We start from the raw sequence: 19,694 nt of genomic DNA, 5'->3' as shown, positions 1-19,694 counted from the left end.
GACCCTTGCAGCTAGCACGGCTTGTTTGTGGTCTTTCTGCGTGGGAACACCTCTGCAAGCTTCATCGCGACGTGGGACATCAGTCTTCCAAAGGAGAAGTCTCTAGTCCTCTTCTTTCTTGCAGAACTCAAAGCTTCTTCCATTCAGTGGCAGCTTCCTTGCACCCTCAGCGGGCATTTCCTGGGCTCCTGCCCACTCTCGACACTGTCGTGACTATTGGACTTGGTCCCCTTGTCTTACAGGTACTCAGGTCTGGAAATCCACTGTTGTTGCATTGCTGGTGTTTGTTCTTCCTGCAGAATCCCCCTATCACAATTTCTGTGCTCTCTGGGGGTAGTAGGTGCACTTTACAGTGGGAAAGACGTAAAGGGGCCGGCGGGGACGTAGCCAGTAACGCGGCTACCTACCCATCAGAAGTTCTGCGGATGTGGTGTTCCGTACACCTAACCCGTAATCGGCACCTAAGTGACAGTAGAGAACGGGTTGGACCTAGGACCAGTTGAATTTATTATTCCCACTCCAAACTAATTAACACTAGGGAAAGTGTTTGACTTGGCAGGGTTCAAATTTACTATTACCTATCCTACATTTCTAAATTAAAATACAAAATAAGTATTACAAAATTAAAAAAGACATTCACAACATTAAAAGTTACTGATAACATTTCAGTTCCTAATTAAAACTAATAAAAAGAGAAATCCATGAAAACAATAAAAAATATAAAAACAAACATGAATATGCTATAGAAATATATAAATTACAAATTGTAATCAAATACGCTAAAATATATATAATAAATATAACATATCGAACCACATAATATACACAACTGAAAAAACTGTTTAATTAATTAGCAAATCATAAAGTAAATATTAAACATTGATATCCATATGGGAATCCATGCTTCTCAAACAATTCAACAGTAACATTTAAAATTATTAGTAAATAAATAACCTTTTACAAACATAAAAAACAGAAATACATTACTTAAAAGACCAGATATTTCTAAAACATTACCATTTTTCTAAACTGCTAGTCATTAAATGATCTTAAATAATTGATTCAAAAATTACACTTACCTCAAAAACAAAACAATAAATTAAAAATGTTTTACTAATTAAAAATATAAAAAATAAAAACACTTTGCACCTGAACCCTACAACCCAGCAAACAAAATGATGATAATAATAATGATAATAAAAATAAAAATAATAATAATAATAAGAAGAAGAAGAATCTAAAAGGACTAAATATTTATAAAAAAGAAAAGATACTTAAAATGGGTTAAATCAATTAAACTACAGAATTAACAATGTTACACATTTAGTGATCTGATAACCAACTAAAATTTAAACATGTATAACAAATAGCAATTAAATACCATGTTAAATAAGATACATAATTAATGATCTAATTAATACATTTAAAGAAATGAATACCCAATTTACAAAAAATTACACTATATATTAAAAATACCTACCACGCTTCTTGTCAACAAATCCAGCCAATAAAGAAAAAAATGAAAACAAAAAAAAATAGCTCTTTAGAATTACTAACAAAGCAAAAAAATTAAACTCTACTTACAAATAATTACAAATAAGCAACATAACAAATAACAACTTATAGCAAACAAAGCACTGAGAAATAATTTAACTTGGATAGTATATACAACAATATGAAATATAATAATGTTATACCCTTAAGAAATGATATTCTTACAGACGACATGCAATATTCTGTCCAACAATATTGGTGCATTCCAAAATCTTTAGACCCAATCTTTGTGTCCAGTGATATTTTTGAAGCTATATTACCGCTGTGCACCTGCTGTACGCCTGGCACACTCTGCTGCAGTAGGGTTCATGGTCCCTCGGAGTTCAGAAGTCCGACCAAACCCTACTTATGGGGTCCTATGATTCACAGACCTCTCTCCCTTTTAAAGACTCAACCTGTAGACCAAGGGTCTCCAACCTTTTCTGTGAAGAGAGCTACTTATGTTCAATGAAACTCATTGGGAGCCACTAATATTATTATTGTGTCAGTAGTGTCCACGTCAGACAATAGTACATTAGAGGCAGCATGTGCAAGGTTACTAACAGGTTACTACCAGCCATCACCTCAGTGCATCAGGCATGGTTGCCAGCAGTCATATAAAAAAGGCTTTAGAAATGTGGCATGCCTCTACACGAGCAAGGCATAACAGCCATAGCTGCGGTGCGCCTGGTACCAAGGTAATAACATTAATTAAAATAACCTCAATGCTTCTTGATTTATTACTCAAATATCAGCTTTGAGTATAGTTTAGAAATGTAGCCGTTTTCATTCAAATATCAGCTCATGAGTTCTGAAAATACAAACCTTTTTTCTCGAATACACACTTTCAATTTTAGTATACCTATATTATTTCAACTAAGCAAAAGCTTCTCATTTAGCAGGGTTGACTGCAGAATGGAGAGCTACTTACAGGTAGCTGGAGAGCTACTGGTAGCTCGCAAGCTACTTATTGGAGAAGCCTGCTGTAGACCGTGGCCTGGTGCACAGTGAGGAGTTCAGACCTGACAGTACGAGGCTGAATTTAAAGGAAATTGAAAGTGACAATCTTAATACAGACTTAGGGGGTCATTCTGACCCTGGCGGTCATTGACCGCCAGGTTCAACGACCACGGAAGCACCGCCAACAGGCTGGCGGTGCTTCCAGGCCAATTCTGACCGCGGCGGTAAAGCCGCGGTCAGAAAAGGGAAACCGGCGGTTTCCCGCCGGTTTTCCCCTGGCCAAATGAATCCTCCATGGCGGCGCTGCAAGCAGCGCCGCCATGGGGAATCCGACCCCCTTCCCGCCAGCCTGTTTCTGGCGGTTTTCACCACCAGAACCAGGCTGGCGGGAACGGGTGTTGTGGGGCCCCTGGGGGCCCCTGCAGTGCCCATGCCACTGGCATGGGCACTGCAGGGGCCCCCTAACAGGGCCCCATTGAGATTTTCAGTGTCTGCCAAGCAGACACTGAAAATCGCGACTGGTGTCACTGCACCCGTCGCACGCCTTCAACTCCGCCGGCTCCATTCGGAGCTGGTTTCCTTGTTGAAGGCGCTTTCCCGCTGGGCCGGCGGGCGGCCTTCTGGCGGTCGCCCGCCGGCCCAGCGGGAAAGCCAGAATGGCTGCCACGGTCATTTGACCGCGGTGCGGTCATTCGGCAGCTCCCACCGGGCATGCAGTTACCGCCGCCGGCGGGAGTCGGAATGACCCCCTTAGTATTGAGTTACAGGGAGGGAACCTATTTATAGAACATTAGGCAAAGGCACAAGGGGGAGCAGTACAGAAGGAAGGGAGAGTTGTACAGACTGAAGGAGATTTGTACAAGTGGAAGGGAGAGTTGTATAGATGGAAGGGAGTGTTGCACAGATGGACAGGGAGCTGTACAGACAGAAGGGAGAGCTGCACAAATGGATGGGAGAGTTGTACAGACAGGATAGAGAGTTGTACGGATGGAAGGGAGAACAGTACAGATGGGAGAGTTGTGCAGACGGAGAGGAGAGTTATACAGACAGAAGGAAGAGTTGTACAGATGTAAGTGCAGTGGCGTAACAAAGGCCCCTGCAGCCCCTGCAGTGTGGGGGAAGGCCAAGCTTCCAGGGGCCCCCTAAGCACAGTAAACTGCGCACAGGCGGCAGGTCTCTGATTGGGTCCGGGGGGGGGCTCTCAAGGTACTTTGCAGTGGGGTCCCCAAAAGTTTTGTTATGCCACTGTAGAATAGAGAATTCTACAGGCAGATGGGAGAGTTGTACAGAAGGATCGGAGAGTTGTACAGATGAAACAGAGTTGTACAGATGGAAGGGAGAGTTGTACAGATGGAAGGGAGAGCTGTACAGAATGAAGGGAGAGTTGTACAGAGAGAGCGGAGAGTTGTAGAGATGAAAAGGAGAGTTGTACAGATGAAAGGGACAGTTGTACGGATGAAGGGGAGAGTTGTACTGATGGAAGGGAGGGTTGTACTGACAGAGGGGGGGTGGTAGAGATGGAAGGGAGAGTTGTAAAGATGGAGGGGAGAGTTGTACAGATGAAGGCTAGAGTGCAAAGATGGAGGGGAGAGTTATACAGACAGAAGGGAGAGCTGTACAGATAGAAGGGAGAGTCGTAGAGATGGAGGAGAGAGATGTACAGACAGAGGGGAGAGTTGTACAGATGAAGGGGGGAGATGAACAGATGGAGGCTAGAGTTGTAAAGATGGAAGGGGGGGTTGTACAGACAGAGGGGAGAGTTGTATCAACAGAAGGGAGAGTTGTACAGATGGAAGGAAGAGTTGTACTGATAGAGGGGAGAGTGGTAGAGATGAAAGGGAGAGTCGTATAGATGGAAGGGACAGTTGCAATGATGAAGGGGAGAATTGTACAGAAGGAAGGGAGAGTTGTACAGATGGAGGGGGAGATGAACAGATGGAGGCTAGAGTTGTAAAGATGGAGGGGAGAGTTGTACAAATGGAAGGGAGAGTTGTACAGACCGAGGGGACCTGGTGCAGAGTGAGGAGTTCGGACCTGACAGTACGAGGCTGAACTTCGAGGAAGATGAAAGTGACAATCTTAATACAGACTCGGACTCTGAGGACAGACACAAGTATTGAGTTGCAGGGGGAGCCTGACATTAGGTGGCGACACAAGGGGGAGAGTAGAACAGATGGGAGGGAGAATGATACAGACAGAAGGGAGCATTGTACAGATGGATGTGAGAGTTGTACAGATGTAACAGAGAGTTGTACTGATAGAAGGGAGAGTTCTACAAGTGGAAGGGAGAGTTGTACGGACAAAAGGGACAGTTATACAGAAGGAAGAAAAGTTGTACAAGTGGAAGGGAGAGTTGTATAGATGGAAGGGAGTGTCACGATTTGCACGCTGCTTACCGCCATAATCTGCCAGTCTAGGGGCACCACCTGGTTTCTTGCTTGTTCTGGATTGGCCAAGGTAAGGGGCACCCTTTCCAGTGGCCATGGTGCTGCTGACAGTATAACGCCTAGGAGGCCGGAACCTCCAGAAGGAGCCCCAGAGGGAAAAAAAAAACAATATTGGGAAAGAAACCTCAGATCACAGGATCTCCTCAAAAGAGGCAAAAGGAAAAAAAAACACAAGATAAATCAGGAACAGGAAAACTGTGAGCAAAACAGGAGAGTCCAAATCACAGGACATGGGAGCGTGAAGCACCACCAGGATGGAAGTGTTTGCAATGCAAGGAACAGAAGACCTTCTGTGCCTATATACTTGCAAACAGGAAATGACATGCAGGAAGAGCTAAAACACCATCTTGGATTGGGAAAAGCCACATATAGGTGAATGGAAAAATAGCCATAGTAGAAAAGGTGGTGAGCAATACATGCAGGGAAGGAAACACAGACTCCTGGGAAGAAGAAGATATGGCCAAGGAAGGAGAAAAAAGAAAAGAAGAAGAAAGAACTCCAGAAAGCAGGTGAGCAAACTATGGGGGTCATGAAGGAGCGCAGCGTGACCCAAACCCAAAAGAGGACTTCCAGACCACGCAGCCGCCCAAAAAGCAGGTTGCAGCCCAAAAAGCGGGCCAAAGCAGAATCGACCGCCCGAGACGCCGACCTCCGATCTGAGCGCGGCCTGCAAGGGGGATGCCGCTGGTCTCTGCGGCGTCACAATAAGAGTTGTACAGACGGAAGTCGAGTTGTTCAAGTGGAAGGGAGAGTTGTACAGACAGATGCGAGAGTTGTACAGACAGGACGGAGAGTTGTATAGACGGAAGGGAGAACCGTATAGACAGCAGAGTTATACAGATGGAGGGGAGAGTTGTACAGACAAAAGGGAGAATTGTATAGAACGAAGGGAGAATTGTACAGATGGATGGGAGAGTGGGGAGTTGTACAGACGGAAGGGAGAGTTGTACAAGTGGAAGGGAGAGTTGTACAGACAAGGGAGAGTTGTGCAGACGTAACAGAGAGTTGTACAGACAGAAGGGAGAGCTGTACGGACTGAAGGGAGAGCTTTAAAGACAAGAGTTGTACAGATGGAGCTGTACAGACATGGGGAGAGTTGTACAGACAGGGCTGAGACCTGACGAATGTAGGCTGATGTTGGAGGAACTTGAAAGTGACAATCTTAATACAGATACAGACTCTGAAGACAGAAATAAGACAAGTATTGAGTTACAAAGAAGGGATCTATTTAAAGAACATTAGGTGAGGTCACAAGAGGGGAGAGATGTACAGATGGGGGAAGAGTTGTAAAGACGGAGGGGAAAGTTGTACAGATGGATGGGAGAGATGTACAGATAAAATGAAGAGATCTACAGATGGGGGAAGAGGTGTACAAGTGGAAAGGAGAGCTGTACAGACTCAGGGGAGAGTTGTACAGATGGAAGGGAGAGGTGTACAGATGGATGGGAGAGTTGTACAAATGGAGGGGAGAGTTGTACAGATGGAAGGGAGAGTTGTAGAGATAGAGAGGAGAGTTGTACAGAAGGAAGGGAGAGTTGTACAAGTGGAAAGGAGAGCTGTACAGACTCGGGAGAGTTGTACAGATGGATGGGAGAGTTGTACAGATGAAAGGGAGAGTTGTACACATGGAGGGGAGAGTTATATAGACAGAAGGGAGAGTTGTACAGATGGATGGGAGAGTTGTACAGATGGATGGGAGAGTTGTACAGATGGAGAGGAGAGTTGTACAGAAGGAAGGGAGAGTTATACAAGCGGAAAGGAGACCTGTACAGACTCAGGGGAGAGTTGTTCAGATGGATGGGAGAGTTGTACAGATGGATGGGAGAGTTGTAGAGATGAAGGTTAGAGTTGTAAAGAGGGAGGTTAGAGTTGTACAGTCGGAAGGGAGAGCTGTACAGACGGAGGGGGGAGATGAACAGACAGATGGGTGAGTTGTATAAAAGGGGAAAGAGTTGTACACGGAGGCTAGAGGCTCAAAGGGAGGGCAGAGCTGCACACAACACACACCTCTGATGGGGTTTGTCAAAGGACCCAACCCTGAGAAAGTTACACTGAGGGCGGATAGAAAACATTGGTAGGAGGTCTTGAAAAGAGGGAGCTGTGGGGGGATAAGTGGAGGCTTCACGTTGGTGAGAGCCACAGAGCTCACGAGGGGCTTCAGTCTGATGAGGATGAAACACCAGCTGGAGATGTTCATTGCTTGAAATGCCGGATATGGATGGATGTGGGAGGGCAGCGAGCGGCGTGGAAGAGAGCGGCGAAGAACACAATTGAGAAATGTCTGCAGCACCCACTGTGCTCCCAGGATTCTCCACGTTGTTATGGGAGAGAATTACCCACTAACCACTGATGTACTCCCCTCACCACTAACCAAATTACTCACTCACCACTGATGCACTCCCGTCATCACTAACTGAATTACCCGCTCACCACTGGTGCACTCCCCTCACCACTAACCGAATTACCCACTCACCACTGGTGCACTCCCTTCACCACTAACTGAATTACCCACTCACCACTGATGCACTCCCCTCACCACTAACCGAATTACCCACTCACCACTGGTGCACTCCCCTCACCACTAACCAAATTACTCACTCACCACTGGTGCACTCCCTTCACCACTAACTGAATTACCCACTCACCACTGATGCACTCCCCTCACCACTAACAGAATTACCCACTCACCACTGGTGCACTCCCCTCACCACTAACCGAATTACCCACTCACCACTGGTGCACTCCCCTCACCACTAACAGAATTACCCACTAACCACTGATGCACTCCCCTTATCACTAACCGAATTACCCACTCAGCACTGATGCACTCCCCGCACCACTAACCAAATTACCCACTCACCACTGGTGCACTCCCTTCACCACTAACCGAATTACCCACTCACCACTGAGGCAGTCCCCTCACCACTAACCGAATTACCCACTCACCACTGATGCACTCCCCTCATCACTAACAGAATTACCCACTCACCACTGGTGCACTCCCCTCATCACTAACAGAATTACCCACTCACCACTGATGCACACCCTTCACCACTAACTGAATTACCCACTCACCACTGATGCACTCCCCTCACCACCAACCGAATTACCCACTCACCACTGGTGCACTCCCCTCATCACTAACAGAATTACCCGCTCACCACTGGTGCACTCCCCTCATCACTAACAGAATTACCCACTCACCACTGGTGCACTCCCTTCACCACTAACTGAATTACCTACTCACCACTGGTGCACTCCCCTCATCACTAACAGAATTACCCACTCACCACTGATGCACTCCCCTCATCACTAACCGAACTACCCACTCACCACTGATGCACACCCCTCATCACTAACAGAATTACCCACTCACCACTGATGCACTCCCCTCACCACCAACCGAATTACCCACTCACCACTGGTGCACTCCCCTCATCACTAACAGAATTACCCGCTCACCACTGGTGCACTCCCCTCATCACTAACAGAATTACCCACTCACCACTGGTGCACTCCCCTCATCACTAACAGAATTACCCACTCACCACTGGTGCACTCCCTTCACCACTAACTGAATTACCTACTCACCACTGGTGCACTCCCCTCATCACTAACAGAATTACCTGCTCACCACTGGTGCACTCCCCTCACCACTAACCGAATTACCCACTCACCAGTGGTGCACTCCCCTCATCAGTAACCGAATTACCCACTCACCACTGATGCACACCCTTCACCACTAACTGAATTACCCACTCACCACTGGTGCAGTTCCCTCATCACTAACCAAATTACCCACTCACCACTGGTGCACTCCTGTAGGAGGCTGGACTGGCTTGTAGTGAGTACCAAGGGGTACTTACACCTTGCACCAGGCCCAGTTATCCCTTATTAGTGTAGAGGGTGTCTAGCAGCTTAGGCTGATAGAAAAGGTAGCTTAGCAGAGCAGCTTAGGCTGAACTAGGAGACGACTGAAGCTCCTACAGTATCACTAGTGTCATATGCACAATATCATAAGAAAACACAATACACAGATATACTAAAAATAAAGGTACTTTATTTTTATGACAATATGCCAAAAGTATCTCAGTGAGTACCCTCAATATGAGGATAGCAAATATACACAAGATATATGTACACAACACAAAAATATGCAGTAATAACAATAGAAAACAGTGCAAACAATGTATAGTCACAATAGGATGCAATAGGGGCACATAGGAATAGGGGCAACACAAACCATATACTCTAGAAGTGGAATGCGAACCACGAATGGACCCCAAACCTATGTGACCTTGTAGAGGGTCGCTGGGACTGTAAGAAAACAGTGAGGGTTAGAAAAATAGCCCACCCCAAGACCCTGAAAAGTGAGTGCAAAGTGCACTGAAGTTCCCCAAAGAGCACAGAAGTCGTGATAGGGGAATTCTGCAGGAAAGACCAACACCAACAATGCAACAACGATGGATTTCCAGATGAGGGTACCTGTGGAACAAGGGGACCAAGTCCAAAAGTCACGATCAAGTCGGGAGTGGGCAGATGCCCAGGAAATGACAGCTGTGGGTGCAAAGAAGCTGCCACTGGATGGTAGAAGCTGTGGATTCTGCAAGAACGACAAGGGCTAGAAACCTCCCCTTTGGAGGATGGATGTCCCATGTCACGAAGAGTCGTGCAGAAGTGTTTTCCAGCAGAAAGACCGCAAACAAGCCTTGCTAGCTGCAAGGGTCGCGGTTAGGGTTTTTGGATGCTGCTGTGGCCCAGGAGGGACCAGGATGTCGCCAATTGTGTGAGGGGACAGAGGGGGCATCCAGCAAGACAAGGAGCCCACTCAGAAGCAATCAGCACCCGGAGAAGTGCCGGAACAGGCACTAAGGAGTGGAGTGAAATGGTGCTCACCCAAAGTTGCACAAGAGAGCCCCACGCCGCCGGGGGACAACTCAGGAGGTTGTGCAATGCAGGTTAGAGTGCCGTGGACCCAGGCTTGGCTGTGCACAAAGGAAATCCTGGAAAAGTGCACAGGAGCCGGAGTAGCTGCAAAACACGCGGTTCCCAGCAATGCAGTCTGGCGTGGGAAGGCAAGGACTTACCTCCACCAAACTTGGACTGAAGAGTCACTGGACTGTGGGAGTCACTTGGACAGAGTTGCTGAGTTCAAGGGACCTTGCTCGTTGTGCTGAGAGGAGACCCAGAGGACCGGTGATGCAGTTCTTTGGTGCCTGCGGTTGCAGGGGGAAGATTCCGTTGACCCACTGGAGATTTTTTCGGAGCTTCTAGTGCAGAGAGGAGGCAGACTACCCCCACAGCATGCACCACCAGGAAAACAGTCGAGAAGGCGGCAGGATCAGCGTTACAAGGTCGCAGTAGTCGTCTTAGCTACTTTGATGCAGTTTTGCAGGCTTCCAGCGCGGTCAGCAGTCGATTCCTTGGCAGAAGGTGAAGAGAAAGATGCAGAGGAACTCTGATGAGCTCTTACATTCGTTATCTAAGGAATTCCCCAAAGCAGAGACCCTAAATAGCCAGAAAAGAGGGTTTGGCTACCTAGGAGAGAGGATAGGCTAGCAACACCTGAAGGAGCCTATCAGAAGGAGTCTCTGACGTCACCTGCTGGCACTGGCCACTCAGAGCAGTCCAGTGTGCCAGCAGCACCTCTGTTTCCAAGATGGCAGAGGTCTGGAGCACACTGGAGGAGCTCTGGGCACCTCCCAGGGGAGGTGCAGGTCAGGGGAGTGGTCACTCCCCTTTCCTTTGTCCAGTTTCGCGCCAGAGCAGGGCTGAGGGATCCCTGAACCGGTGCAGACTGGCTTATGCAGAGATGGGCACCATCTGTGCCCATCAAAGCATTTCCAGAGGCTGGGGGAGGCTGCTCCTCCCCAGCCCTGACACCTTTTTCCAAAGGGAGAGGGTGTAACACCCTCTCTCTGAGGAAGTCCTTTGTTCTTCCTTCCTGGGCCAAGCCTGGCTGGACCCCAGGAGGGCAGAAACCTGTCTGAGGGGTTGGCAGCAGCAGCAGCTGCAGTGAAACCCCGGGAAAGATAGTTTGGCAGTACCCGGGTCTGAGCTAGAGACTCTGGGGATCATGGAATTGTCTCCCCAATGCCACAATGGCATTGGGGTGACAATTCCATGATCCTAGACATGATACAAGGCCATGTTCGGAGTTACCATTGTGACGCTATACATATGTCGTGACATATGTATAGTGCACGCGTGTAATGGTGTCCCCGCACTCACAAAGTCCGGGGATTTTGCCCTGAACAATGTGGGAGCACCTTGGCTAGTGCCAAGGTGCCCACACACTAAGTAACTTAGCACCCAACCTTTACCAGGTAAAGGTCAGACATATAGGTGACTTATAAGTTACTTAAGTGCAGTGGTAAATGGCTGTGAAATAACATGGACGTTATTTCACTAAGGCTGCACTGGCAGGCCTGTGTAAGAATTGTCAGATCTCCCTATGGGTGTCACAAGAAATGCTGCAGCCCATAGGGATCTCCTGGAACCCCAATACCCTGGGTACCTCAGTACCATATACTAGGGAATTATAAGGGTGTTCCAGTATGCCAATGTAAATTGTTGAAATTGGTCACTAGCCTGTTAGTGACAATTTGGAAAGGGAATGAGAGAGCATAACCACTGAGGTTCTGGATAGCAGAGCCTCAGTGAGACAGTTAGTCATAACACAGGTAACACATACAGGGCACACTTATGAGCACTGGGGCCCTGGCTGGCAGGGTCCCAGTGACACATACAACTAAAACAACATATATACAGTGAAATATTGGGTAACATGCCAGGCAAGATGGTACTTTCCTACAACTCCCCTCACCACTAACAGAATTACCCACTAACCACTGATGCACTCCCCTCATCACTACCCGAATTAGCCACTCACCACTGGTGCACTTCCCTCATCAATAACCGAACTACCCACTCACCACTGATGCACTCCCCTCATCACTAACAGAATTACCCGCTCACCACTAATGCACTCACCTCATAACTAACAGAACTACTCACTCACCACTGGTGCACTCCCTTCATCACTAACCGAATTTCCCACTCACCACTGGTGCACTCCCTTCACCACTAACTGAATTACCCACTCACCACTGGGGCACTCCCCTCATCACTAACAGAATTACCCACTCACCACTGGTGCACTCCCCTCGTCACTAACCGAATTACCCACTCACCACTGGTGCACTCCCTTCATCACTAACCGAATTTCCCACTCACCACTGGTGCACTCCCTTCACCACTAACTGAATTACCCACTCACCACTGGGGCACTCCCCTCATCACTAACAGAATTACCCACTCACCACTGAAGCACTCCCCTCATCACTAACCGAATTACCCGCTCACCACTGGTGCACTCCCTTCACCACTAACCGAATTACCCACTCACCACTGGTGCACTCCCCTCATCACTAACAGAATTACCCACTCACCACTGATGCACTCCCCTCACCACTAACCGAATTACCCACTAACCACTGATGTACTCCCCTCACCACTAACAGAATTACCCACTAACCACTGGTGCACTCCCTTCACCACTAACCGAATTACCCACTCACCACTGGTGCACTCCCTTCACCACTAACTGAATTACCCACTCACCACTGGTGCACTCCCCTCACCACTAATCGAATTACCCACTCACCACTGGTGCACTCCCTTCACCACTAACTGAATTACCCACTCACCACTGGTGCACACCCCTCACCACTAACAGAATTACCCACTCACCACTGGTGCACTCCCCTCACCACTAACCGAATTACCCACTCACCAGTGGTGCACTCCCCTCATCACTAACAGAATTACCCGCTCACCACTGGTGCACTCCCCTCATCACTAACCAAATTACCCACTCACCACTGATGCACACCCCTCATCACTAACCGAATTACCCGCTCACCACTGTTGCACTCCCCTCACCACTAACCGAATTACCCACTCACCACTGGTGCACTCCCCTCACCACTAATCGAATTACCCACTCACCACTGGTGCACTCCCTTCATCACTAACATAATTACCCACTCACCACTGATGCACTCCCCTCATCACTAACCACATTACCCACTCACCACTGGTGCACTCCCCTAATCACTAACATAATTACCCGCTCACCACTGGTGCACTCCCGTCATCACTAACCGAATTACCCACTCACCACTGATGCACTCCCCTCATCACTAACAGAATTACCCACTCACCACTGATGCACTCCCCTCACCAACAACCGAATTACCCACTCACCACTGGTGCACTCCCCTCATCACTAACAGAATTACCCACTTCCCACTGATGCACACCCCTCATCACTAACCAAATTACCCACTCACCACTGATGCACTCCCCTCATCACTAACCAATTTACCCACTCACCACTGGTGCACTCCCCTCATCACTAACATAATTACCCGCTCACCACTGGTGCACTCCCTTCACCACTAACCGAATTACCCACTCACCACTGATGCACTCCCGTCATCACTAACTGAATTACCCACTCACCACTGGTGCACTTCCCTCATCACTGACCTAATTACTCACTCACCACTGGTGCACTCCATTCAACACTAACCGAATTACCCACTCACCACTGATGCACTCCCTTCACCACTAACCGAATTACCCACTCACCACTGGTGCACTCCCCTCATCACTAACTGAATTACCCACTCACAGCAAATGGCACAGGTTTTTACGTCTGGCCAAAGTCAAGACTTCTTGATTGAACTAAAATCAAATACATAATATTCCTACTTACAGGGGCTTTCAGCCAGCCCTCTTCAACCATTTGATTGCTATTCTGAAATGTATCTTTTCCCCCGCATACTACAGGATGCGCAGTGGGCACTGGCAGCCCACCGCCCCTGTGGGCTCACATCTCTGCGAATGATGGCGTTCTGCTCTTTCACAACGAGCACCTCTATACTCAAATTGGTTCATCGCTTGGGCTTTTATTGTGTTACTGACGTTCACTAAAGCCCATAGCAGGGGAGGTGCGTCAGCTCACTTCAGCCGCTGGCTACCTTCACTGTGACTACACTCTGACCTTCGCAAAGAGCACGGCCACACACAAAGCAGTTTAGTGTAGTGGCAGAGACTACTAGGGAAAAGTGTGGTTTTTTAAACCAAAAAATCTCTTTTAAGCCAATGTTTTGATTGATGAGGGCACAGCAGCTTCCACACAAAATAATTTGCAAAAAAACAAAAGGCTGGTGGACATTGTCAGACGTATTGGCTTTGCCAATGCATGTTTGTTTTTGTACTGGAATGACATAGGCCCATTATCTTCGATGAGATTTAGATTTCGGTGGATGGGATATCCATCGCTTTTGAGTGCCAAATCAGACCCACAGCGTCTAGCATCTCTGCGCAAGTGTTAACACTTTCTACTTTGTAGTCATAAAAGACAGGACAACTTTTTAGGGAAATCTGTTTTGTGTGCACTTTGTTGCTAAGCAGCAAAAAGTGTAGGCAAACTAAGTTTCAGTATTTTCACCTCAACGTTACACGAAAGGCCATGGTGGTCTGCTGGTGAGAGTGAGGGCGCTCTGGCTATGTCCTTCCATCTCCTTCACCCTCTCTCTCGCCCTCACAGATCTATGGACAGTACACGGACCAGCTCTCAGACTTCGCTCGCAAGGAGGCAGCCAGGCTCCTGCATGACAAACAGGCAAAAGAGCGCAAGGCCAGCACCCCAAAGCGTGATAGTGAAGCGGAGGTCAAACGACTGCACTACTCCAAGTGGCGAGGTAAGAGCCTTGGGCATGCGCAGAAGCACTGGAGATTCTGCCCTCTTGTGGTGAGAAATGGAACTGACCTAAAGATTGTTCAACAGCTCATCCATTTGTGTGTGTCTGTTTATCATAATGTGGCATCTGTATAGTGCTTACTTCCTCTATGTAGGGTGCAGGAGCAATTGCTACATGGGCTGGCTGTTGTGGCTGGTACTGCAAGAATGCTGTTGTTTGCTTTGATCCTATGTAGAAAGTGTTTCCATTCCACGCGTGATGACCACCGAGGTGTGGTTATGATGTTATGGGACGCAGGCCTAGAAGTGTGATGGTTGAAGAGAGGGGACACAGGCACACACAATCATTTCCGGTAAGCTGAGAGGTTTGATCTGTGATGAGGTGTTGTGCCTTCTGTTGACAACACATGAAGCTGCCACGTACGGGGTCTAACGGCTCATCCATAAGGTGTGAAGTGGCATGTGTTGTCCTCTGCAGCTGATGGGTGGGAATTCAGCTTCACAGCAGCTTCATGTTGCATGTGTTGGCGATGTGTCCTCATCTTCCCTCTTCTGGTGACAAGAGGTACTCGTCTTTCTGCGTCTCAGGACTGCTTGCACTGACACCACTGCCAACCTATAGTGCTGGAGCCCCTGTGGCAACCAAGCGCTACGGAACATCAGCGTCAAACAGAAAAAGCTCTGAACTAGAAGAAGAGAGATGAAGGCTGCACTGGCCATGAGTTCCTGAGCCGTGTGTCATGAGTGGTCATGCATCCCTTCCACAAAGCACTGGCGTCTACCGAGATGGCCCAACCACCCACCCACGCACCACAGCAAGCGCTAGAGGATGGATCCTCCCATACCTCATAAAACACCAACGCAGTGTGTGTTACTATTCACAACTGCCCTGGTTACATATGAGACACTTTTTTATAGCTGATTCCCTAATGGGGCCAGGCTTATTTAGTGTCCCAGGCCTGCCCGGCCCTGGGAATTGAGGTTCAGCCCCTTCTCTTTCAAGAATCCCTCAGTGATGATTTTTCTAGGTCCGCAGTCACCGCCTCCCTTTGGCCAGGAACTGGAAGTGGGGACTGGGCAGTGGAGAGACCCCACCCACAGGAGAGTACGACCCTCGAGACTTCTTCCCTGAAGGTTATATAACCAAGGTCGGATGCCCCTGACCTGCATCCGGCGTGCTATGTACGCCAATGACTGCCTAGTGTGCAGGACTCCACCCTTGGACAAGCATCAGAGTCGGTCATCTGGTGGTGAGACGTGGACCACGGCTCTACAGGATCTCCCATCTCCTTTGCAGGTGCTCCTATGAGGAAGCCCTTGCAGCTTCTCCTGTAATGAAAGAGTTGTCCTGCAGCGCCATCTAAAGACCAGAAGGAGAACTGCATGCATAGGGCATCAGTCATCATATGTAGTGAAAGAGATGTCCTGCAGCGCCACCTAACGAGGAGACAAAGAACTGCACACACACGGCATTTGTCATCTTCTATAAATGAAAGAGAGGCCGTGCTCTGCCCTCTGGTGGTAGTAGGCTGCAGTGCACCTATGACAAGGACCTCTCAGCTTCCCATGCAGTGAAAGAGATGTCCCGCAGTGCCATCTAATGACGATACAGAGAACTGCACACACAGAGCATTTGTCATCTTCTGTAGTGAAATAGATGTCCTCCAGTGCCACCTAATGGCAAGATGGCGAACTGTACACAGGGCATTTGTCATCTTCTGTAGTGAAAGAGAGGCCGTGCTCCGCCCTCTGGTGGTAGTAGGCTGCAGTGCACCTATGACAAGGACCACTCAGCTTCCCATGCAGTGAAAGAGATGTCCTGCAATGCCATCTAATGACGATGCAGAGAACTGCACACACAGGGCATTTGTCATCTTCTGTAGTGAAAGAGAGGCCGTGCTCTGCCCTCTGGTGGTAGTAGGCTGCAGTGCACCTATGACAAGGACCTCTCAGCTTCCCATGCAGTGAAAGAGATGTCCCGCAGTGCCATCTAATGATGATGCAGAGAACTGCACACACAGGGCATTTGTCATCTTCTGTAGTGAAAGAGATGTCCTCCAGCAGCACCTAATGGTGAGATGGAGAACTGTACACACAGGGCATTTGTCATCTTCTGTAATGAAAGAGAGACCGTGCTCTGCCCTCTGGTGGTGATAGGCTGCAGTGAACCCATGATGAGGATCTCCCAGCTTCCCATGCAGTGAAAGAGATGTCCTAGAGCACCACCATATGACGAGATGGAGAACTGCAAGCATAGACATATTTCATCAACTGTAATGAAAGAGAGGTCGTGCTCTTACCCCTGGTGGTGCTGAGCAGCAGTGCACCTATGACGAGGGACTCTCAGCTTCATACATGGTAAAAGACAGGCCCTGCAACGCCACCTAATGACGAGACAGAGAGCTGCACGAATAGGGCACCAGGCATCATCTGTAATGTGTAGGGAGCTGGGTTCTGGTTGCAGTCCCCGCCCCTCTCCCCCACACACACTTTTTGCCTGTTTTTTAGATGCAACTTTGAATGAAGTACACTGGGCTCCTCCTAACTAGGTCTCCAGTGCCAGTGTTCCCTCCCCAAAACAAGACATCTGGTCACTTGATCCCCAAGTGACCAGGCACTTCAGCCCCCTATAAGTCCCTAGTAAATGATACCCCTGGTACCTAGACCATGCGTACTGAAGAGGGCTCCTCAGAACTGCAGCACTACTTGTGCCACACTGAGGAACCCAGTACCAACCTTATGCAGACTGCCATTGCAGGCTGCGTGACAAGCTGCTTCCAAAATTGAAAACAAGACATGGCACACGGCCTGTGTGCCATGTCCCTTAAACACTGCGTGCAGTATATGTAAGTCACCCCTCAAGCAGGCCTTACAGACCTAAGACAGGGCTCATTAAATTACATGTGAGGGCATATCTGTGTGAGCGGATTTGCCCCTGCTATGTCTTTGTCTATTCTCAGACATAGTAAGTCGAAGACATTTTAAATGCCTGTGCTGGCCACTGGTCACTACGAGTTCCCCAGCTACATGATGGTTCTCTGAATCCTGGGGTGTTTAGTGTCAAACATCTCAGAATAATAAACCCTCACTGATTCCACTCATGAATTTGTTAAAAAAATTCACACACCTTAGAGGTGCCTCCTGAAAACCTACCAACTACCAGTGTGCTGACTGACTGGCCCTGACGAGTTCAGCCACCACAGACCCATTTCTGCCCCTCCACGGTGAGAGCCAGCACTCTTGAGGTCCTGAGGCAAAAGCCTGCACTGGACAGAGGTGTTACTTCTTCTCCCAGGCAGGATGGAGATTCCAGGGAGGGGTTCTTCAAAGATCTTGCTGACTTTGTAATGCAACTCAAATCTCTCCAGATGGTGGTGATTACTGCCCTCCCCCCATCCTGACCCCAATTTTGGCACCAGCACAGTCAGGAAAATTAGTGAAATTAGGAGGAGTGCTCACTTCATGGCAGTTCCACCCCTAAGGTGGACGAACTGAAGTGGACACTAATTTTTAAATTCCTTAATCTTGTTTGGATTGAATTAGGCCAGTGGGGTTAAGGTTATGCCCACTTCCCAACAGAAGTGGTCATAAAGAGGGTGTAGTAAACCTAAAGGTGAGTAGCCCATTGACTACCACACAGCACTCCCTCTTACACCCATAAATTCAGTGTTTAGGTGGCATCCCTGAGCCCTAGAACTCAGATTCCTGATGACGTAAGAAGAGCCGAACAGTACAGAGTCACATCAGCAGAGAAGACTGCACACACAAACTGACTTGGCCCCAGCCCTACCGGCCTGTCTGCACTAAAGCCTACAACAATCCTGTGCCAAAAGATGACCCATCCTGCAGCCCAGCGACCTCCAAAGCTTTGGGAGAACTGCCTGCCTTCAATGTAGATCAAGATCTCCTGAGAAGAGTGGACCTGTTCAAGAAGGAACCAACTTTATAAGAAAAATAACTCTGCCCCGAGGATTTGCAAAACCTCGTCCGGACCCACCTTTGCACCCGACCCTCACAGCCCTAGTCCAAGTAACCTACCGGCCTTGCAGAGGTTCCCCAGTGATTCTTTGTCCGAGTCCACCGTGGGCGGACCCCTGCCGGACTCAGCCTCAAAGCCTATAGCTTCAAATTGAAGACTCCTGATGCCTGACATCGACCTGCCCGGTCACCTGTTCCCGATGGAAAAGTACACCCCTGCACCTGGAGCCCCTGGGCCTTGAGGAGCTGGACCGTCGGTGTCCCTACGTACTCTAGAATCAGAACTTATCTGGGCAGCTGCGGGTTTTTTCATTCCGCCTTCTGGCCCGAGCCTGCAGCCTTTTTCCAAAACTGTTCTCCCCCATTGACTTTCACCGGGTGCTCAAAGCTGTGTTGGCACTCTGCACCCCGCCACCCCTGTGCTGCAGAAGGTGCAAGTTTGGTGCTGCCTTGTGACTCCCCCTGTGATTACCTCAAGCCCAGGAGATCCAGCCCTGACACCACTTTACTCACCTGGGAGCAGCGCATCATCGATTACCCCCAGTCTCTATCGGTTAACATTGGGTGCCCGATGCTGTGCTGGCACTCTGCACCCGGCTGCCCCCGTGCCACTGACGGTGCACTCTTGGTACTGATTTCAACCTTGCCTGATGATGACCTAAAATCTCAAAGACTGGATTTGTAAGTTGTGTCTTTACCTGCCAAACTGCATTCTTGATTTCCTCAGTTAGGTTAACATTGCTGAACTCAGAAATTGCACGGTGTTGATTCTTGAAACTGCAAAGTATTTATCTTTTAAAATCTGTTCACCTTATAACGAAGTTCTTTGGTTCAAAGCATATATAAAAGCAAATGTTATTTTTCTAAATCGGTCTCGTATTTATTCATTGAGTGTGTGTCACATTTATTGCTTCTGTGAGTACAACACATGCCTAAAACGACTCCTTGATAAACCTAACTGCTCACCCACACTACCACAGAATAGTTCCTATCTATTTCTGCCT

At 48.4% G+C, this 19,694-nt stretch overlaps 1 protein-coding gene across 1 annotated transcript in view; it reads left to right on the top strand.

Moving 5' to 3' along the window:
- The window catches only part of CLCN1 (chloride voltage-gated channel 1), a 609,758-nt gene that overhangs the window by 99,919 nt on the left and 490,145 nt on the right, over window positions 1-19,694 (top strand). The window contains exon 2 of the mRNA XM_069242656.1: window positions 14,560-14,713. Within this exon, the coding sequence (XP_069098757.1) occupies window positions 14,560-14,713 (154 nt within the window). The remainder of the gene's footprint in view (window positions 1-14,559; window positions 14,714-19,694) is intronic.

The sequence above is a fragment of the Pleurodeles waltl genome, chromosome 7 (genome assembly GCF_031143425.1).
Source record: "Pleurodeles waltl isolate 20211129_DDA chromosome 7, aPleWal1.hap1.20221129, whole genome shotgun sequence".
Classification (NCBI taxonomy): domain Eukaryota; kingdom Metazoa; phylum Chordata; class Amphibia; order Caudata; family Salamandridae; genus Pleurodeles; species Pleurodeles waltl.
This window is presented reverse-complemented; position numbering and strand designations above follow the sequence as displayed.